Here is a 23223-nt window from a genome sequence, read left to right as displayed (position 1 = left end):
CCGCCCTACCGATTCAGCTCGCGCTGACTGACAGGGGCCAGGAGGTGCTGAGAACATATGGGTCCCCGTAACTAGGGAACCACCCCGTCTGATGCCTGCGTGCACCACCAATATATTTTGGGTCCAATAAAAGTTTATTCATCATCATCATCGACGGGCAGGGCAGTCACAGCTTCCCAGCACGAGAGCCGTTGCTGAGCGAGAGCGCTCGACCCACTAGCGTTTAGAGCCAGCAGCGCTGAACCCACTAGCGTCTCTCTTCTTCGCTACATTTCTTTAATTCAATTAGTAAGTACAAGTAATTTCCCCTATGTTTTCCTTGGTGTTTTTGTCAACTTCGTATGATATTAATAAACATCGCGCCTACCTGTTTCCTGTCTTCTCGTGCATATATATATACATATAATGTGTGGCAGATACACACACACACATTGTGTGTGTGTGCATGGAGGTTGAACACCGCACAAGGACAACTGGACAAACTCCTAGCACTCCCCAGACAAGAATGCTTTAGCAACGAGGATGCACGTTTTTGCGTTGCCGTGACAACACTTTGCGTGAATTCTGAGAAAAGTTTTGCATTGCTAAGGCGTGCAGCAACTTTGCATCAGATTATGCTATCATCCTTATGCTATTTTTAAATATGATATTAAAAAAGTTAAATTTCGTTTACGAATTAATGCATTTATATAATGTATGTCGATGACCTAGGTGGTACATGACTTGGAAAACCGAACAGTGCTTTCGGCGTTGTTGGCATGCTATGTTAATCTATATTAAAAAAAAACAGGAATGAAGCTTTGCGCTAGAACTACGATAGTATCCTATGATGCAAGTTTCACTCACTTTCCATGACCTCCCAACTGAAATTGACCGACGGCCGATCGTTGGTAAACAACTGGGCAGTGCTCGGCAACCGGCATTCTCGGCCAACCAATGGCGGCCCAAGGTGGGGCCCTGGTTAGCTGCCAAATACGTTGGTTATTAGTTGGTCAAAGACGTTCAGCCAGCGATTGACTAATGATAAGGGATTAGTCGGCACCCAATGCTCAGACGACCAAACGTGGTCTTCTGTGGTGTAAGTGTTGTCCTTCTTGGTTTTAACAAAGGCCCCCACTCGCTAGATCAGCAATATTTCTGCTTTGGAGCATCAAGGCTGAACTTGGGAAATGGTAAGATGCCAACACCTGTGAGCTCCTTGAACAAATTTCATTGAGTTCAAGAAGCTCACAATTTGCATTCTTTTCTAATGTCATCTGCGATATAATGTCTCTGTGTTCTGTTGTGCTGTTTCCTGTCAAGATGCCTGCACCTACAGAAATCTTCATAGCCGAAATGCAGTTTTTAAGTGTAATGTGGGTAAGGTAACCATAGCAAGAAACTGGCCTGATTTATAATACAGCTGCGCACCAGCTGATGTCTGCAAGGTTGGCCTACGGCCTTGGGCCTATGGTAGCAGCCATAAGTCGGCCGGTGTAAGGCCAATCACCAACCCTGACCTGGGCCCGGCTTTGTTGACCAAGCTTGGGCCAGCATAGGGACGAGGTCGTTTTTTCAGTTGGGCTGCTGTCGACTTGTTTGAAGAAATGTTTGTAAGTAACTTTCGCGATCATGGTATTGGAGTCATCACGCGATGCATATTGTTATTTGATCACACTCGGGAATTGATGAGACAGACAGTCCGAAGCAGGGCTGCTTACTGTTTAGAAGCCTTTGTGCAAATTACGGCATCCGTAGGTCGCAGTAAAATAAGGGCCAGTACCTCCGAGAAATATGAAAGTATCGTGTCTACGGACACTGTCTATTCTTTAGTTAGGATTCGTATAGTTAAAATGCGCTCTCCGCAGCAAGCAGCACGTGTTACGACTGGGTAGGTGAGCCTCAGCTGGCCGCGGCTGTCTGGTGTTGAGCGATCGCGCAGTGACGAGACGCTCTCCCTATGTCCATATATTATTTTACGCCAACTTCGTTCTTGACGCCCTTTACGCAATTCTTGTCGTTTAGTCACTGTCGCACTCGGCGGCCCCTAACATTCCTATATTTCTGTTTCTGCGTGGACTTCGAGGCCATTCACTTACCTGCATGCCCTCCCACCTGTTTGTTGCGGCAGTGTCAGCTTCCCTGGCCCAGCACCCCCGTCCTTCATATAATATTGCTATGCGTAAATCAGTGTTCTGAAGGTCTTCCTTTCCTTCTTGTCCCGTTTTTTTTTTTTCGTTTTCATTCTTAAAACAGCGTGTACAAACTAGCCCAACAGCAAGGTTTCTCAAGTTTATTAACATAATCAAAGTCAGAGACAAGGGAGAGAAAAAGAAGAAGCAAAAGAAAAAATGTGGTTGATCCCTCTTATATAGGAATCGGTATAGAACACGAAAGTGAAACGTGTCTTCACAGAAGTAGTGTAATGTTTATTGCACATTGATATATAATGTCTATTGGTGTTTTGTGGCTAAAGCGCCCTTAGGCGTTGATGCACCCACGCTGACGCCTGGTGGCACGTCTCCTCCATCACGACTACCAACGTCGATGACCATGAGCAACCGTCGTGCATATGGAAGCTGCACTACGCTGCACACGCTAGCACAACGCGAAAGACGAAGCACGTAACTGACACACTAATACAACGCGCAAGACAAAGCACGTAACTGAATCGTCACCGAGTCAAATCAGCGCGTACAGCGCGTCGTAATTGCAGCCTCCGCGATCAACTTCAGAAACATTTTCAGAGCTAATTGCGGAGGCCACGCTCCGCTGTGCTGAGTACGGTGAACGCCACCTAGGTGGCGTTGGTAGTGCTTCTTGATGCCAGCGTCCCTTCGAATGCTGGCATCGAGGCGTCGTAGTACTGAGACCACCGAAGCGTTCACTGTCGGTGCGCGTTAAGGCCGGAATACATGGAGCGAATAACCGGCGTCCGAGCGAAGAACTTCGTCGGGCGGCGAACGTCCGACGGCCGGCGTCAAGAAATTTGCCGTCCGCAGCCGATCTGCCTGTCCAAACATTTTCGTCGGGCGAACGCCGCCGCCGGAAGCGTCTAGCGCGCAGCGGTGGACGACAGCCAATCAGGAGGCACTAGTTCCGGTCGCAATGCATGCTGGTGTTTCGCGCGCGCGCGCCTTTTCGCGTCGTCTGCAATCGCGTTGGTGTTGCCGTGTCTGCATGTCTCTGCACCGATTGAGTAGTTCCTAGTATGATCTCTCAGGAATCGCGTTGTATTTGTACATCCCATATCCGCTGATCTGCGAGGAAACAGACAAGCAGTGCAAGCTCTCTACAACAACCTTCAACAGAAATCTTCTGATCTCAGAGGCCACATGCTGTCGTCATGCCTATCTCCCGACTTCCCCGATAGATGGCGTTGGCATCGGATATTTCTTTCGCTAGGCTTAGACGCGTTCGAAACGAGAAGCGATCTCGAAAACTACTCAAGGTTATCCATAATACTCTGTCGTCGAAGCGGCCTGAGACTAAGCGAAAGCCGTTTACGCAGTCATTTGCTTCCAACTAAGTGAATTCTACAAGGACAACGCCAAATTCAGTTCGAAGCGGGCGGCCGGGACCGCCGCCAACACGGCGGCCAACGCGCGGCGGCGTTCGCCGCATGTATTGCAACACAGCAAACATCCTGCGTCGTGTCGCCGCGTCGTTACTTGACGCGTGAAGTTCGTCGAGAAAGTTCGCTCCATGTATCCCGGGCTTTAGTGTCATAATGCAGTACTTCTCTTTTCTGCTCATAGGCGGCGGCACCGCCCCGAGCAAGAGCGCGGGTACACGGAGGAGTGTTAGATATATAAGGCGCGTCTGTGTAGCTCTCTGCGAATGCGTTTGTGGCGCAATGGGTTAAACGCTCGGCGATCTATCGTCGCGGACCGAGAGGTCGTGGGTTCGATTCCCAAATTTTGCATGTTTGTGGAACTTTTTCTTCTGGTTTCTTTCTTTGTATTATGTTCTATGACGTATTTCCGTGACGGAAATACGTCAGTGAAGTCTTGGTGGACCCCGGAATAAAACACTTTCGTGTTAAAAAAAAAGGGGGGGGGGTGCTTGTAACTCGTTTCCTAGACAAGCAAGTGTCAATATTTTCGGAATGCTTTTCTTCCGCGCTGCGTGGTCGACCATTCGGTCAAGTACCTGAAATGAGAATTGCGCTTCGACGACACGAAGGCCTGGTGGAGAGCAACAATGCTGGAGAGCAACAATGCCTCCAAGCTCCAGGCCGTGGACAGAGCCGGGGAAGTGGCTGGCAGGCACGACCTGACAGACTACCTCCCCCCTTGAACGACACCTATTGTCGAATAAAGTTGTACCTACCTATACCTATATGCATGCGCTCGTCCCATCTTTAGCTGTGTGTGGAATGTTCTCGCACCTCTCCCCCCTCAGCAGTTAAGGTTATCACGATCCGGAATGAGGTAGAGGCGCGCCATGAGGGCCACAATGTTCTGTGCATGGGAGAGGGTATCGACCCCATCACAACCCCCCCCCCCCCCCCCCCCCCCCCCCCCCGGACCGCCACTAGCCCTCGCCTTGCTTTCAGATTCTGCTTGCCCTTTCATCCATGTCGCTCTTTCGGAGCCCACCTTCTCAAACTTTCTGTTCCGTGGGAAAGGGGAGAAGGGGGGTGGGTTTGTCAGACAATTTCGTGGACCCCCCCCCCCTCCGTCTGGCTAAACCAATGCACTGCGCATTGTGAACGATGCTGTGCACAAACATAAACACTGCATGACAATAAAGGTGTGACCTTTTGTGGTGGATATATAAGCATTCCATGAGATTACTCAATCGTTCCTTAGGACGAAAGTAAACAAAATTGTTCGCATCGCCGTTAGTTGTAAAGCATTTAATTAGCCGCTTTTACTGAATCATCGCGTCACATAGATTTTTGAACATGTACGTTGAAGCTGCATTTTTTTTTCTTTTTTTTTTTTTAGCTTTGCATCTCCTCTCCTTGCTCGACAACACGCTCGACAACCACCTCATGCCCCTTAAGAGCGCCTCTTCCTCTCTCATGCGCACGTCGCCCAATCTCCGAGGCCATGCCTCATGTATTCCGAGCGTCTTTGCCACATAAGCAGCAGTTTCGTTTCTTGCTGCGCCAAATGTTTTAATTTAATGCAGGTATTTTTGTTTTTGTCTTGGACGAAGTGATGATTCTGACAGTTTCTAATGTTGATAAAATTCCGCTTATTCTTTCTCTACTTTGTTTCTCTCTCTCTCCTTGCATTTTTTTTTCTCACTCACAAGTTCATTTGCGTGTAGGTGGTGGTGCTACGGTGCTTCTTCTCTCCCTGCTGTCACTCTGTCACTGTGCGGTGCCTGGCAGGGCCGAGCGGCCCCCGTGTGAGGGGTGGTAATGGGGTCCTATTCACTCGTGTTGTTTTTACGCACTCCAATCTGTGCCCCATGTGGCGAACAATCGGTGTTGCTAAGCTGTGAAATCATGGAGAAGTTTGCATGCTAGGATAAATTAGAATTTCTCCCTGCCCCGGTTGCAGTGGTGGTTTTCCTTGTCACCATGGAAATTCTGATGACTCCCGATTATTATGTGATCATCGATGGTGAAGAAACCTTGTGGTGCAGCCGTATTGACGGGAAGCTGGAACCGAGAAAACGTACGTCTGTCATTATGTTTGGCTTATGATTGTGTGAGCAGCCAGTCGTTATGCAGAACGATTATGTCGACGTACGTCGACTGCTTCTCAATTGCAGAAATTGTGCTGACATATACCACCGGGCGTAACGTGTCTACTATTTGAGGGTATTCTTTTTTTTTTTTTTTTTTCTTGCTAGGCGAATGCGGTAACCAAAACATCGCATATGCTGATCCATCGCATATATATGAAGACTATACATATCGATCGGTCAGTGTGTCTTGTAGCCATCGGAGCATGTCATTGGGTATTGTGGCCGTCTTTATTCATTGCCCGTGAACATTGCATTTGACCGTCTGAAAGTTTCGTTTAGAACATTCTGTGTTACTTTGAGAACATAATACAGCGGCAACAGCTGTGGTTTATAATGCTTCCTTTAATGACTTTGAATTGCACGCGCCACGGTAAAGTTTCTTAGTTTCGCTTATTTCTATTCCCGTTGGAGACACACGTTCGGCATTTCTTGCGTTGCTACAGCCACAGAGTAATTCATTCATGAACTTACACGCGACTCTCATTGGGAAGAATTCGCGCTTGGTTTGATGCAAACGTTTAATTGATGTATAAATAGCATTTAGTATGCGCTATAAAGAAGTTATGCACCGCGCTGCATGTTTTTATTTATTTATTTATTTATTTTTTTTTTTTTTTGTGGTGCACGCTTCATGCTGGGTTCGCTGCTTTTGTTAAGACCCCTTTTTTTTTTCTTTTTATTTACTTTGCAGGATCTGAATTGCATCAGCTGACAGATGCTGTCTGTTTGGGCACAGTCTATGGAATCATTGGAAAATTCCAGCCACATCCAGGTTTGCTCCTTGGCTTTTCTTTTATATTTTGTAACTATCTGCATTTCCCAAGCCATCGTACTTGCATTAAGTCTGATAATTTGCTAACAAAACCTCCATGCAAAATTGCTGATTTCTAAATGCTTCTGATTAACTATTTTTGATGCAATGTGGTGCATGGGTATTCAGAAAATTTGCTATATATTCAAAGACGATGTGGTATCATTAAACTTCTAACATGTTATGATCGGCTTGGAATTCGACCGCTCAGCTGTGGAAGCATCCCTGAGAAGCTGTCATTATATTCCTGGAAACTCGGATGTCTCAAGTGTGGGAACCATGCCTGTGCGCTTTCCCGTGTCGAGAGGCTGTGATCATTTTCCTGGAAACTCGGATCTCTTAAGTGTGGAAATTATGCCCGCGTGCTTTCCCGTGTCGAGGTAGTCGCCTTCATCCCCGAGAAAGCGTCACCCTTCTACGCTCTGAGCAGACGCAAAGGCGAGCAACCAAAGGAGAAGGCATGAAGGGGAGAAGGGGAAGAGGTTGTCTAATTGACAACCTGACAAAGGCACTGACACTTACACAAGTTCCCCAGGGAAACATCGGCTACCACAAGACCGCGAAGGGTTATTTAAGGCCATCCTGGCCCATGTGTTTGGCAGAACTGCTCGAGACTCTGATAGAGTCACATCCATGTACTAATGAAGTGAATACAGTCTTTTCCATTTTTCATCACGATGCCCGCCTTTGTTGCCATCTCCTGATACTTGCGGTGACGACCCATCTACCCGGTCGAGATCGTATCAACAGGGAGCCAGGGCCACAAATATTTTGTACCGATATCATGCACTCAGAATGTGTCCTGCTGACCAGGCTGAATTTCCTTTGCATTGTTTGCCAGTAATAAACCATGGCAACGTCTCTTCAAGTGATTGGTCTGGCCCCTAATTTATTTTATTTGGTATTTGGAATATATTTCATTAGTGTGCTCAGGCAGTTGTATTTATAATTGACGTGTTTTTAAAGATTCCCATTTTTCTCTTGCAATTTTCATAATAAGTGATGAACTCTGTGGAGATATGTTTAAATGCGTAAGCATTCCTGTGCCTACCCAACAAGAAAATGTGTCCGTCCGTCTGTCACGTAATTAATGTACAAAACAAAATAAATTTGAAACAATATTATTGGAGTTGGTGAGTTTCGAACCTACGACCCCACGCTCAGAAGTCCCGTGTCTTACCTATTTGGCTTCACACCTATGCTTGAAGAAGGTGAATATATCTGAACCACAGGAATGTGTTGTACCATCGGTACAAAACAAATGTCAAACGAGAACTGTTTGTATGAAGGTTTTGTTAAAAGATTTGGTGATGGTGGTACAAAAGCCATCTCTAAGACCACATGTAGAGCTGACTTGGAGCATTGTAGAAATCAGGAAAATTTCGACATTGAGAAAATTTAATGCCAGACATGTCACTTCCCCGATGTGTTTTGGTGGTCATGGCATGCGCCTTCTGCTGGGGGTGTACCTTCATGGACCGAAATACAAACAATATCTGAGGGCTCATGCGCTTCACGTTGTGCAACACACGCAGTTAAGTAGTCGGTGAGTTGATAAGCATGATAATGAGGGATCAGGGTTTATATGGGTCTCATCAGGCGGATGGATAAGGGGCTAAAGAGCGATAAGGGCTTATAATGGTCAGAGAAATTCTGATAAGGTTAATCACCGATAAGGGTTGATGAGGGTCGGATCAAGTCCGATAAGGACTGATAAATGTTGATAAGGGTCGGATCACGTCTCATAAGGTTGATAAGGACTTTACTCTGCTTGTAGTGGCAGAGTAAAGTGAACGCGTACCCTGGTGTGGTTGCGTCCGGCCACCGTGTCTGCTAAATTCTGCATGGCAGGCCGGCTATCTCTTGTGTTGTTTTGTGTAGCGCATCTGCTACTACGTGCGGGGGACGTCGAAATGAATCCCGGCCCTAACAAGGTAGACCAACTCTTAACCATTGTCAAGGATATGGCAACCTCTAATGAAAAATTTCAGAAAGACATCTTAGGGAAAGTAAAAGACGCCCAAACAAATATGACCAAACTAAAGAGACGCCTTTCCAAATTAGAAGGAACCACTGCCCCTGCCGAGGTAATTCAGATGCTTAAGGATGCCCAAAACAAACTGGAAAGCATAGAATCGAAACAATTGCAACACTCAAGTTTGGTGGTACATGACCTTAATAACAGATTGCGTCGAAACAACCTTATCTTTAAAGGAATCGTTGAGCAAGACTCGGAGATATGGCAGGAAATGGAAGAGCTTGTAACTGAGTTCGTTTCTAAAAATTTAGGGATTGCAGCTGGTGAAATTGAACATGCCCATAAAATAGGAAAGAAAAGACCAGGCCATACTCGGCCGATAATTGTGAAATTCCTCAATTTCAAAGAAAAAACCAAAATACTGCAAAATGCATTTAGACTAAGAAAGTTAGAATCGTCTCGCGTGTGGATTGAAGAGGATTTTTCACCGAGGATGCAATTCATTAGGAAGAAGCTCCGAGGTTTCGCCCATTCCAAACAGAAGTCCGGTGAAAGATTCAAACTTCTGTTTGACAAGCTTCTATTAGACAACGTGATTTATGTCTTTAACCATACCACCAATGAAGTAACTGCCCTCCCGAAGCGTTCACGTCCCCGCAATAACCCAGTGATGTAAAAATGCACGCTGTGATGTGTATCTGTCAATTTTTGTGTCAAACTTCCGCAGTTTATTTCGTACGGAAGATCACCTTTGTTCTTATGAATCCTGTTCCGTAGACATTGTTCTAGGCACCGAAACCTGGTTGTCACTTGACATTTCGGATCACGAATTGTCCTTGTCTCGTGAGTTTTCATTATTTAGAAAAGATAGGACTTAATCGAGAGGGGGCGGTGTGTTAATCACAGTAAAATATAGTTTGGAAGCTTGCTTTATTGAAACTGATTCCTGCCTCGAAATTTTATGGGTTGCTCTCTGTCTGCTATTAGATCTTGCCGTTGAGTGCGGAAGTTGGCCGACGTTGAGGTGGACTTAGGGAAATGGAGGTTTATTTACATTATTTACAGTAATAACACAAAGTAATGAACAGTCATTAAGTCATCGACGGCCGGCAGCAAATCGGACGCTGCGGCCCGTGGCAAGAAGAGGAATGTCTCTCGCTTTTAACCCCTTTGGTCTCTCGGGGTCACATCATTTTCCTCCCCTGGTATTGGCCCGTGCAAGTGCTGTCATATTCGGCCAATGGGGACACTCCAAGGGCTCCCTTGTCCGATGGTTGACATGCCTCCGGCGTTGCCTCCTCGCCTGGAAGTGCTCAGCTAGAGGGAATGGGTTGTCTTGAACGACGTTCCAGAGCTGCAAAATATCTTTGCTCGGAACCAAGGTCAACTACCTGGAACCGTGCCAGCCTCTCGTTGCACTTTCGGGAAGAGTCAAGCAGGGGGGAGACAATAGCTCGACGTGCGGCGCATGAGGTGGGGGTTGCCAACCTGTCTGATGGGTCCAGTAACGTGGTAGACGCGCCCCGGCGCACCATAATTCGAATGCAACGGTGATTGGATGTGGTCGGGTAACTTGAGTGATGCCAGGAAAAGGGTCCGTATCTAACACTGCCCACACATTCTACCTGTGTTTTTGGAGTCTGCTATCGTCCACCTGATTCATCCCACAAATTTCCGGATCATCTAAACGAGTCTTTTAAGTTTTGTTCAAAACAAGTACCCGACATCACCACTATTTCTTGCTGGTGATTTCAGCTATCATAATATTGAGTGGCATTCATGCAGACCTGTGGATGGCACAAGAAAACATGAGTGTCAATATTTTCTTGACGTGCTCTCATCGTTCGATTTGCATCAAATGGTACAAGTACAAGTACTGGTCCCACTCGTGGTGATTCACTTTTAGACCTCATACTAACCACAGAACCAAATGTCTCGGTAAATGTATTAGATGGCATCAGCGACCACAATATCTTGCATTGTGAATTCGTAGGCACCCTGAAAAAACGTTAAAATATAAAGAAAGTAATATTTGATTACTCGTGCACGAATGTGGACGGGCTTATCAGTGACCTTGCCACCTTTTCTGTCGACTTTTTGCAGTCATTCCATCATCGTGACGTAAACGCGAACTAGGTACTTCTTCGTGACAAGCTTAAAGAAAAGCATATTCCAAAAGTCAAAATAACAGCGTGCACGTAAAGCACTTGGTTTACGACGCATGTGAAACATCGTATTAACAAAAAGAAACGTTTATATTCCAGAGCTAAACTAACAGCATCTGTGGAAGATTGGTGGCGCTATCGCGAGCACGCGCACTTATGCAGAACCGTAATAACAACAGCCAAAGATAAATTTTTCAACCACGACATTTCAAACATGCTTCGCAATGACACAACAAATATTTTGGAGAGTTCTTAACTCAAATTATGCATCAAACTCGATGGTATCGTTATCCAAGGATCATGATGGTAAAATTCTTTCTCCGGCACATGTCGCTATTGAATTCAACAAGTTTTTTTTCATCTGTTTTCACGGATGAGACTCCTGCACCTAGTAGCCTTCAGGCCCCTATTTTACATTCAAGCATGCACGACGTTAATATCACTGCTGGAGGAGTACAGTCCTGTATCGATCGTCTTCCAACTAACTCGGCTCCTGCTCCTGATGGCGTCTTCCCTAAATGTCTTAAAATGTCGAAACCTGCAATATGTCACATTTTAGCCACACTATTTCAGCAATCTATCGACACGGGATGCGTCCCAAACGATTGGAAAGAAGCTCGCGTAATTCCCATATTTAAATCTGGTGACTCGTCTAACCGATCAAATTACAGACCAATTTCTTTAGCCAGCACATGTTGCAAACTTCTCGAACACATCATTTCATCTGCTGCAATGAAATTTCTTACAGAACATAACTTTTTCTTTATCAATAAGCACGAATTTTCACATGATCGATCTTGCAAAACGCAACTGTTTCAATTAATTAATGATTTGCATCACTCCATTCATTCCTTGCATCAAATTGATGCGATATTTATAGACTTCACGAAGGCTTTTGACAAGGTTCCTCACTTGCTGCTTATTCATAAACTGACATATCTTAGCATAAATGCAAGAATAATTAGGTGGATTGGATTACCAACTTTTTAACTGACCAGTTGCAATCAGTTTTTGTTAATGACTATTTGTCTCTGTTAATACACTTGAAATGAGGAGTACCGCAGGGTTCCGTGCTCAGGCCTATTTTGTTTTAGTTTATATTAGCGATATTGGTAACGGTATGCGTTCCATAGTCAGACTATTTGCTGACGATTGCGTGATCTACAGACAAATTATTAACCCTGATGATACCTGTTACCTTCACTCTGACCTAAACAATCTCAGTAAATGGTGCAATAAGTGGCAAATGGAAATTAACATTAATAAAACAAAAGCTATCAGATTCGGGACTACAGCTAAACTTGTGTTATTTGATTAAATATTTAAACAACGTGCTCATAGCCTCTGTATCCACAATAAAATATCTGGGTGTTCATTTGTCTTCCGATATGTCATGGAACACTCATATAGACACGATTGTTAATAAAGCATCCAGATCACTTGGCTTTATAAGGCGCAATTTGCACTTGGTTAACTCGAAGACCAAGCTTCTTGCTTACACCACCTTAGTACGCTCTAAAATCGAATACGCCTCCTTAATTTGGAATCCACATCAGGCGTACCTCAAACACAAACTGGAGTCTCTGCAAAATAAGGCTGCTCACTTCATCACAAGAAACTACTCACGTACATCAAGCATTACGGAAATCAAATCTTCAATTAATCTAGCTCTTCTCGAAAAACGCAGGCTACTGACACTACTGTCGTTCTTTCATGAACGTTACCACAATCAGTCGTCCCACGTTCCTCTAAATATATCAGGCCAGCTCACTATGTGTCTTCGCGACTTGATCACCAACTTAAAATCATACCTATCTTCACCCGTACTAATCTGTTTTTCCACTCACCTCTCCTCCTCGCTATCCGTCAATGGAATCTGCTTCCTGCTGACATCGCATGCATAGTTAATCATGACTCGTGTGTAAATAGTTTAAAGTTGTTCCTAGAAATCTGAACTAATGGTTATCAGTAATCCTTGCCCCCTCCCCAGGAAAAAAAACAAAAACAAAAAAAAAACGGAAAGAAAAATGTAAAGATGAAAGAATGAATGATAACTTTATTTATAATCCGGCGAGTTCTTCGGGGATTTGGGCAAATACCCCTGCCTAGGTGTCGGCCAGGAGCCCTTGAGCTCTGGCGGCTTCCTCGGCCCGCTGGACGGCCCAGAGTTGGTCTTCGAGGGCGGAGCTGAGCAGCGTAGTCTTCCAGCGCGTTCGGCTCGAGGCTACGTCCCCGTCTGGAACCCCCCCTTGTTTGCACTCCCATAACATGTGTTCCAGGGTTGCCCTGGCCTCACAAAACTTGCATTGGTTGGACGAATAAAGCTCTGGGTAACAGAGATTCAAGATCACCGGGTTTACAAACGTTCTTGTCTGCAGCTGTCGCCATGCGACTGCCTGTCTCTTGTTCAGTTTCTGGTGTGGTGGCGGAAATTTGCACCTCGCCAGTCTGTAGTGTTGCGTTATTTCTCTGTAACTCGTCAGGCGATCCTCCCACTCCCACCCCTCACCAGACGTCGTGGCCGAGGCGGCGGTAGTGTGGTTGGCGGCTCGGTCCGTAAGCCCTCGAGCCGCCCCGTGCGCCGCCTCGTTGCCGGCGAGTGATATGGTGTGGGCGGGTGCCCATAGGATGTAAACTTCTTTATTCCCGGTTTTGCCCGCGAGTAGTATTCGTAACGCCTCGGGGGAGATGCGGCCGTTGGCGTAGTTGCGAATTGCCGTCTGGGAGTCGCTGATGATCACTTCGGCCTCGGTGGTGGCCACCGCTAGCGCAATGGTTACCTCCTCCGCTGTTTCCGCGTGCACCGTGCGTACCGTGACACTAGTTTTGCAAGTGTTCTCGTGATCTACCACTGCGGCCATGAAGGCGCGCCTGCGCGCGTACCTGGCCGCGTCCACGAACACCGCGTCTTCACATTTGCCGTACTTCCTCTGTACGTCCTGCGCTCTCTTTTCTCTTCTACCCCTGTGGTATTCCGGGTGCATGTTCTTTGGTAGCGGAGGGACGACCAACTTGTCCCTGAGGCTGCTGGGTGCGTCGACTTTGATGCCGTGTTGAGCGTGATGCCCGATGCCTAACTTTTCTAATATGTATCTGCCCGTCCTGCTCTTGGAAAGACGTTCGTATTGCGCTATGTTCTGTGTCTCTATCAATTCCCCCAGCATATATTATGTAGACCTAGATCCAGTAACCTGTTCGTGCTTGTGTTGATCGGTAGCCCTATTGCCTGTTTGTAAGCCTTTCTGATTAAGCGTTCCATCTTTGTCTTCTCCGCAACGTGCCAATTGAGGTATGGTGCCACGTACGTTATTCGGCTAATTACGAAGGCCTGAACTAGTCTGATCATGCTACCTTCTTTCATCCCGCTGTGTCTGTTGGATATGCGTCTGAGTAACCCGACGGTCTGTGCAACCGCGCCTTCCAGTCTCCTGATGGTCTCGCCATTATGTCCGTTGGCCGCGATGTGTAAGCCCAGAACCCGCATGCTATCTACCCTGGGTACGGGGCGCCCGTCGGACGTCGTTAGTCGTATGTCCCTACTGGGATCCTCGTCGTTCGTCTCGCCGTTTGGCTTGCGGCCTCTTCGCGTAGGTCTGTAAACTAACAGTTCATACTTTTCTGCGGAGCAGGTCAGTCCGGTGTTCTCCAAGTATTGTTCGACCGTCTCGATAGCACGTTGCAACGTGTGTTCTATCTGGCCGTCGCACCCCTCGGTAACCCACAACGTAATGTCGTCGGCGTAGAGGCTGTGATTGAGCCCTTCGATTTCGTTTAGCTTGGGCGGCAACCCCACGAGAGCTAGGTTGAAAAGCATGGGCGATATCACCGATCCCTGCGGGGTGCCGGCGCTACCCAACTCTATTTGTTCGGTAGTAAGCTCCCCGAGAGTAAGCTTGGCCTTTCTATTCGTCAGAAAGTCTCGGAACGTAATTGTACGTTCGTTCGCCAAGGCCGAGTTCCTGCAGTTTGGCCAGTACGGTTGCGTGCATTACGTTGTCAAAGGCCTTCTTCAGGTCCAGGCCGAGTATGGCCTTAGTGGACCTGGTCGGGCTGTTTATGACCTGGTGTTTGATTTGCAGCATCGCGTCCTGCGTAGAGAGGTTTCTCCTGAGCCCCAACATAGTGTGGGGGAGCAGGTCGCGGTCCTCGAGGTAGTTGGTCAGCCTTGTGAGGTCCACGTGCTCCATTACCTTCCCCACGCACGAAGTCAGGGAGATCGGTCTGAGGTTCTCTAGCTGCAGTCGCTTGTCCGGCTTCGGTATCAGCACGACGTGCGGTCTTCCATTGCTGCGGTACGCGTCCGGTTTCCCAGCACGCATTGACGTATTCCGTCAGTTTCTTTATGGATTTATCATCTAAATTCCTGAGCGTTTTGTTTGTGATTCCGTCGGGCCCGGGCGCCGATTTAGTGTTGAGCTTATGTAACACGGCCCTGATCTCGGACTCGCCGATTGGTCTGTCTAGCTCTTCATTGATTGCGCCTTCGTATTCTGGATGCGTTACCGGTGGGACCGAACTAATGTACCGTTCCCTGATCTCCCGTAAGATCTCCTGTTCGGAGCCTTCATACGCATGTATGATTCTGTTGATGTTCTGTCTATACGCGGTTTTCGTCTCTTCTGGGTCAAGCATGTACCTAAGCAAGTTCCACGTCTTCGCGAGCCCTAGCTGATTCTCCATGTTACTGCAGGTGTTTTCCCACTGTTGCTTGCACAGCTGCTGTGTGTGACTCTCAATGTCCCTGTTTAGTTTCGCTATCTTTTTCCTAAGTGATCTGTTGTGTCTTTGCCTTTTCCATCGTTCCTGCAAACTTTGTTTGGCCTCCCACATGTGTAAAAGTCTGCTGTCTATGAGTTCGAGTTGCGCCTCTGGTGGGACCGTTTGTGTCGCCGCGGCAATGTCCCGCTTCACCGCATCGGTCCAATCGCCAATGTCCTGAATTGCTTCCTGCGAATCTTCCGTCTGCCTAATTTTTCTGAATTTGTCCCACTCGACCAATTTGAGCTGTTTACCTCTGATCTTGCGCGGTCCCGCCGTGACTCTAATCTCTATTATAAAGTGATCACTACCGACGTCCTGTTGCGTGTTCGTCCACTGCGAATCGCCAATGTTTTTCGTAAAAGTTAGGTCCGGTGTGGTGTCTACGCTAACGCTGTTACCTCTGCGCGTTGGCAAGGAGGGATTCGTAACGAGGGTGAGCCCCTCTTGCTGCGCGTCGAGCCACAGGTTCCTACCCTTGACGTTTTCGAATTTGTAACCCCACGCGGTGTGTTGAGCGTTGAAGTCCCCAGCAATCAGTACCGCCTGCCTGCTCGTGATAGCGATCGTTTTCCGAATGAGCGTGCGGAATCTGTGTTTGCATCGCGGACTGCTGTAGACGTTGAGAACGAAAAGGCTGCTAGGTACTTTCCGAGTCGGTATTATTTCTATTAAAGTGTGTTCAATTCCCTTAATGTCTGTGTCGTGTTGGACGGCCGTGAGATTTCGTCTGACCAGCGTGGTAACGGCCGATTTCTCCCCCGCGGCGCCACTGTAGGACTTGTAGCCCGATAATTTTCCCTTCCCGTTAGTTTCTTGTAATATTATGATGTCTGGATTTTCTTTGTTAATCAGGTATTGCTGTAAATGACATCTTTTCTTAGCGTAACCCCTGCAATTCCACTGCCAGATCGTGTATCTGTTGTGTTTAGCCATGGTGTTAAAGTTTTCCGGCGATCTCGCTTGTCTCTGTTACCGCAGGCCGACTGTACGGTTTGCCAGCCGTTTTAATGGGGCCGCAACTGCTTGCTTGCGAGGCTCTCATAGGTAGACTGACTGCCACCGATAATTTCGCTTCTAGCTCTCCCACGCGCGCTTGCATGGAGCCTAACTGCTCCTGTATCTGCTGCTGAATCGTGGCGAATTGCTGTTGCATTAATTTAGTGATCTGACCAATCATATCGTCCATTTTCTTTTCAAGTCCTTTCTTATCTTCCTCCATTCTTAGTTCTAACTCTTCCTGCAGTCTTTTGGTCTTACTCTCTCGCCTATATGTTATCCTTTCACTGCAGTCTGAATCTACTTCTATAGCCCTTCGTTTTGTGGGTACGGGCACTTCGTCCTCACCCTCGAATATTTCCGCCTAAATGAAATATTGTTTTCTCTCGATGAAATATTGTTCGATGGAATATTCTCTCGATGAAATATCGTCCTCACCCTCGAATATTTCCTCCTAAATGAAATATTGTTTTCTCTCGATGAAAAAATTAATTTCATCCTCTTATCCTTGCTGTTTTAGTCCAATTGCATTTCCTAATGTTCTGATTTAATCTGGAATTCCTTTCATGTTCAGTGATGTATACCAAAAATCATTGTCTAATTTGGAGCTGTTTTATCAGATGCATGTAATACCCCCCATTATGATAAGTGTTTGAAGTATTTTAGGAACCTTGAACCTTGTGATTACTATACTATTTTTTTTCTCCCGCTCATTGTATATGCTCTGTAATAAGTCATTGTTTTTGCTCTAATTCGTGTTTACTGATTCTTGTTGTTCTGATTCATGTCTTCTTGTTTAGTTATATATTTTGTGTATTTTGTGCCCCATTCATTGTAATGCTCCCTGTGTAATGCCCTCTGGGCTTTTAGGGTACCTGAATAAATAAATAATGAAGGGTTGATAAGAATCGGATCAATTGCAATAAGGTTGATACCAACCGATAAAAGTCAATAAGGCTTGGATCGACTCCGATAAGGTTGATAACCAATAAGGGTTGATAAGGGTCAGATCTAGTCCGATAAGGTAGATAACGACCGCTAAGGTTTGATAAGGGTTTATACTGGTTTGATGAAGTTTCATAAGGTTGATAATGATACCGGGCTGCGGGGAGATGAGCAAGTGGCACAATGCTTACGCATACGGAGACAACTCCCGGAGGAGTTTCTGCGTGAATATTTGCGATCAGGATATTAAAAATGTTGGAATAGAAAAGTTGCATGATGTATTTTGTTCTCCCTTTCTCTTCTCTCTCTCCCTCTGTCTATATATATATATATATATATATATATATATATATATATATACAGGGTGTCCCAACTATCATGCAGCACGATTTAAAAAAAGAGGAACGGCATTACGCGAAGCCAACCTAGTGCATATTGTTTTCAGTACAGTGGAGTAGCCGCCAGTAATTTTTTTGTCACTGGGATTTAATTAATTGTAAATAATTATCTAACTCGAGAAGTACTGTCTTAATTATCAAAGTGTCAATGAGAAATTTGTAGAGCAACATGAAAAACTCCCGATACAGCTTTCTACGTGCTACATAATACCTGCTACATAAATGTGTTTTTCCGAGTGTCAAAGAAGCCCGCGAATACACGCAGAATTGTCGCACGACTGGCCGCTCGAGGGACTTTGCGTGTATTCGCTGGCTTCTTTCATGCTCGGAAAAACACATTTATGTAGCACGTATTGAGCAACAGAAAGCTGTATCGGGAGTTTTTCATGTTGCTCTACAACTTTCTAATTGACACTTTGGTAATTAGGACAGTACTTCTCGAGTTAGATAATTAATTACAATTAATTAAATCTCAGTAACGAAAAAATACTGGCGGCTACTCCACTGTACTCGAAACAATACACACTAGGTTTGCTTCGCGTAACGCCGTTCCTCTTTTTTTAAATCGTGCTGAGTGATAGCTGGGACACCCTGTATATACTGGGTGGCCCAGCTATCACGCAGCACAATTTAAAAAAAGAGGAACGTCGTTACGCAAAGCAAACCCTGTTGCCTATTGTTTCCAGTGAAGTGGAGTAGCCGCCAGCATTTTTTTCGTTCCTGAGATTTAATTAGCTAATTGTAATCAATTATCTAACTCGAGAAGTAGTGTCCTAGTATATGGTTACTTCTATGATTTTTCATTTTTTTTTGTTAGTCAAAAGCTCAAGTATTAAGCTGTGCTTTATTATGGTACAGTTATACATTATGAATAGCACATATTAAACTCTTTAGGTGCTGGGTGTTTTTCTGAAGTGCAACAAATTTAATTTCTGTCTAAGTAACACATTAGCAGGCTGTGAATTCACATACTATTTATTGACAATATGTTGCTAACATTAAAAAAAGTTGTATGTACTAATTAAGACATGCTAATGCATTATTCTCATGATAATTAGTGTGTCTCAAGGGATGTTACCTCTTTGTCATTGCCATCGTTCCTTAAGTACACATCGTAATCAACACCAAAGTCTTCTGAATCAGAGTTCATACGAAGTTCTGGAATTTCTGTATCATTTTGCACTAGTCCACCATGTCAGAAAACGAGAGACGGGAGCAATGCCAACAGTCAATAAGCTTTACTGTGCTGTCCTACCATAAAATTTTAGTTTAACCAACTTCTCAACACATGGAACAACCAGTCTACAGATGTTTCATGTTCACGAATTATCTCTGGCATTACACTGGTGGCCAGACCAATATACTTGGGCACTGCACTTATGTGTTTGAACGAGAATATGAGAAGGCGCTGACTAAAATCACTGCTTTCTCAACAGTAAAATATATATATTGATAGTGCGCGTTTAATGGTAGATGCGCTCGGCGTTTTTATGAATGCGCCGAAACAGGCAACGGCCAAATGGAGCGAGCGCGAGCACCAACAACAAACGTCTTATTCTTCGTCTTCTGCTGGCGCCCGTATTTCTCACTACAATCACTCCCCGCGGCGAAAAAGGAGCCATCCTGGCGACCTATGGAACAGGTAGCACTGGTGGGTCGTAGTGCGGCTTCAGTCGATCGATATGAACAGTTTCGCGTCCGCGACGCCGTTGGTCCGTAGATGGGTGAATAGGCTCAATGACGTAGTTGACCGGGGATGTCTGTCGGCGAACTCGGTAAGGGCCGGCGTACTTTGAGCTGAACTTTGTTGAAAGGCCGGGAGTAGAGGAGGGAACACGGAGCCATACCAGTGTTCCAGGTGAATATGATGTAAAACACAAGCCTGCGTCGCGACTATGTTTCTGGCTGGCCTGAACTTGCGCGGTAAGTGAGCGGGCAATCTGACGACATTCTTCGGCATAAGTGGCGGCTTCGGATAGAGGAGTAGATTCTGAAGCGTCGGGGTGATACAAAAGAATCGTGTCCATAAACGAGGAAGGTTCGCGACCATAAAGAAGAAAGAAGAGAGAGAAGCCCGTGGTAGACTGAGTAGCGCTATTGTAAGCATACGTAACAAAGGGAAGGATGCGGTCCCAGTTAGTGTGGTTAGCGGAAACGTACATATCGAGCATGTCGCCGAGAGTACGATTAAAGCGTTCAGCCATACCATTCGTTTGCGGATGATATGCGCTTGTAGTTCTATGGACAATGTTGCATTCCCGGAAGAGGGCTTCTACAGCTTCGGGGAGGAATGAACGACCACGGTCACTCAGTAGCTCGCGAGGTGCACCATGTCAAAGAACAAGGTTGCAAAGGATGAACAAGCCGACTTCACGTGCTGAGGCCGCCGGAAGCGCTGAAGTTTCGGCGTAGCGCGTGAGATGGTCCACGGCGACGATAACCCAGCGGTTGCCATCTGGGGTGTACGGTAGAGGGCCGTACAAATCGATGCTGATACGGTCGAAAGGCCGGTAGGGACAAGGCAATGGTTGGAGCGGCCCTGTAATCTTGTTAGGTGGGCTCTTGCGGCGTTGGCACTTCGAGCACGAGTGGACGTACTGGCGAACGAAGCGGTACATTCCGCGCCAGTAGTATCGAAGCCGGAGGCATGCATACGTCTTTAGTACACTGGCATGGGCGCATTGCGGATCCGCATGAAAAGAGGCACATATGTCGGAACGTAAATGGCGAGGAATCACCAGCAACCATTTACGGCCGTCAGAAAGGTAGTTGCGGCGGTACAGAAGCCCATCGCGGATGGCAAAGTGACGAGCAGCGCGCCGAAGCGAGCGGTCGGTGGTGTGTGGTGACGGCTGAGATAAATACTCCAGAAGAGAGGCTATCCAAGGATCGTGGCGTTGCTCAGCTGGCATGTCGGTGTATGTAAGAGACGAAGAATCGTAGCTGGAGACAGACGCAGCACCATCCTCATCGGGCAGTGGCGAGCGCGAAAGAGCGTAGGCATCCGAATGCTTATGGCCGGACCGGTAGACAACACGGATGTCATAGTCCTGGAGACGAAGTGCCCAACGAGCTAGGTGACCAGAGGGGTCCTTTAACGACGACAACCAGCACAGGGCGTGATGATCAGTCACGACGTCAAATGGACGGCCATATACGTAAGGTCGAAATTTGGTGATTGCCTAAACAATTGCAAGGCATTCTGTTTCGGTGACTGAATAGTTCATTTCCGCTTTGGTGAGAGTTCGGCTGGCGCAAGAGACGACGTACTTTTCGAAGCCAGACTTACGCTGGGCAAGAATAGCGCCAAGGCCTACTCCACTAGCGTCCGTGTGGATTTCTGTGGGAGCGTCTGGGTCAAAGTGGCATAGGATAGGTGGGGATATCAAAAGACAGCATAATGTGGCGAACGCGTCTTTGCAAGCTGTAGACCATGCCGAGATGGCTGTCGGCAAGCAGCTGCGTTAAGGGGGCGATTATGGACACAAAATTACGAACGAATCGGCGAAAGTACGAACACAGCCCGATAAAGCTACCGAGTTCTTTCAGCGTAGACGGCCTGGGGAACTCGGCGATGGCGCGAAGCTTTGCAGGGTCGGGAAGGACACCGTCCTTGCTGACAACATGGCCTAAGATGGTAAGTCGGCGGGCGGCAAAGTGGCACTTCTTCAAATTAAGCTGCAATCCAGCGTCTGAAAGGCAAGTGAGGACGCTTGCGAGGCGACTCAAATGGGAGGCAAAGTCCTTTGAAAAGACTACGACGTCGTCCAGGTAGCACAGACACGTGTGCCATTTGAGGCCTCTAAGAATGTTGTCCATGAGACGTTCGAAGGTGGCAGGCGCATTACAAAGGCCGAATGGCATCACGTTAAACTCATATAGACCATCTGGGGCTACAAAAGCAGTCTTGGGACGGTCAGTCTTGTTACTGCCAGTACCCAGATCGAAGGTCTAAAGAGGAAAAGAACTCTGCTCCTTGCAAGCAATCGAGGGCGTCGTCGATTCTGGGCAGCGGATACACATCTTTTCATGTGATCTTGTTAAGGTGCCTATAATCAACGCAAAATCTAATGCTACCGTCCTTTTTCTTTACCAGCACAACTGGGGAAGCCCAAGGGCTGTGTGAGGGCTGTATTACGCCACGATGAAGCATGTCGTTGACTTGTTCATCAATGACACGGCGCTCAGCATGAGAAACTCGGTATGGACGCTGGCACAGGGGAGCATGGGTGCCAGTGTCAATGCGGTGAATGATGGCGGATGTGCGGCCCAAGGAAGACTGCTTATGATCGAACGATGTCCGAAAGCGGGCGAGCAGTTCCAAGAGTTGGGTACGCTGTGCAGGCGGGAGTGTGGAATCAGTTGACAGGAGTAATGCCTCTAAGGAGGACGAATCGGCGGAGGTAGCAGGAGTAATGCTGTCGACGAGAAGGCCTATCGCGTCGTCAGGCAGTTGAGTAGAGTAGGCAGAATCAATATCCTCAAGCCGGCCTATACATTCACCACGGTATAATGTGGCTGTGGAAGACAACCGGTTCGTGACGTAAATGGCGCTGCAAGAGTTTTTGACCGTGAGAACGGCAAAAGGGAGGAGGAAGTTCTTGCGAGAGGTGAAGGCGTCGGAGGGCGCAAACAGGGCGGTGGAATCGGAAGCAGAGTTGCAAGAAAGTGGCACAAAAACAGAAGACAAAGGAGGGATGTCAGTGTCCGCGGCGACGACCACTCGAGAAGGTGGCTTGTCAAAAGCGGCGGCACACATCGGCGACAACTCAAGTTCGACACGCGCACAGTCAACAACGGCATGGTTAGTAGCGAGAAAGTCCCAACCCAAAATAACGTCGTGAGAACATGGCGAAAAAAACAACAAATTCGACTGCGTACAAAATGTCCTGTATGACAAGACGAGCTGTGCATGCCACTGAAGGTTGAATGTGGTGCGCGGTCGCGGTACGCAGAGAGACATGGGAAAGCGGTATCGTTATCTTTTTTAACTTGTGGCACAGTTCTCCACTAAGCAGAGACACAGCAGCACCAGTATCGACGAGTGCTTGCACAGAAACACCTTCGATATTCACGGTTATTTCGTTCGCAGGTAGAAAACGAGGCCTTGAAGTTGTTGACACGAGCGCAGTTCTTGCCTCCGGAACTGCGAGGGCTAGTTTTCCGCTTGGACTGGTGGGGGGCGACGAACCATTGGGGAAAGTGAACGGCGACGTGGTGAGGGCGACCGACGTGTGTCGTAGCCACGGCGATTCGGTGAGCAGGTGCCCATCGTTGAATGGGAGGACATCGGGCGCGGTGGCTCAGAACGAAAGTAGTCCCGATTGTCTTCGCCTGCACTAGGACGGAAGTCACGACGATGGCAGAAACGTGCGACATGGCCAGGCAGACAACAGAAGTAGCAAATAGGCCTGTTGTCCGGGGTGCGCCAAGGATTAGTGGACGGCGGCGCGGGACGGCGAGAAGGTGGCGGGTTCGGGTGGA

At 47.1% G+C, this 23223-nt stretch overlaps 1 protein-coding gene across 1 annotated transcript in view; it reads left to right on the top strand.

The window, feature by feature from the left end:
* The first annotated feature begins 5258 nt into the window (after nt 1-5258).
* LOC119457473 (phosphatidylinositide phosphatase SAC2) overlaps nt 5259-23223 on the top strand; it is a 142427-nt gene continuing 124462 nt past the window's right edge. Inside the window, exons 1-2 of the mRNA XM_037719048.2 lie at nt 5259-5612; nt 6377-6457. Of these exons, the coding sequence (XP_037574976.1) occupies nt 5516-5612; nt 6377-6457 (178 nt within the window). The 5' untranslated portion in view covers nt 5259-5515. The remainder of the gene's footprint in view (nt 5613-6376; nt 6458-23223) is intronic.

Source organism: Dermacentor silvarum, chromosome 1, assembly GCF_013339745.2.
Source record: "Dermacentor silvarum isolate Dsil-2018 chromosome 1, BIME_Dsil_1.4, whole genome shotgun sequence".
Taxonomy (NCBI): Eukaryota; Metazoa; Arthropoda; class Arachnida; order Ixodida; family Ixodidae; genus Dermacentor; species Dermacentor silvarum.
This window is presented reverse-complemented; position numbering and strand designations above follow the sequence as displayed.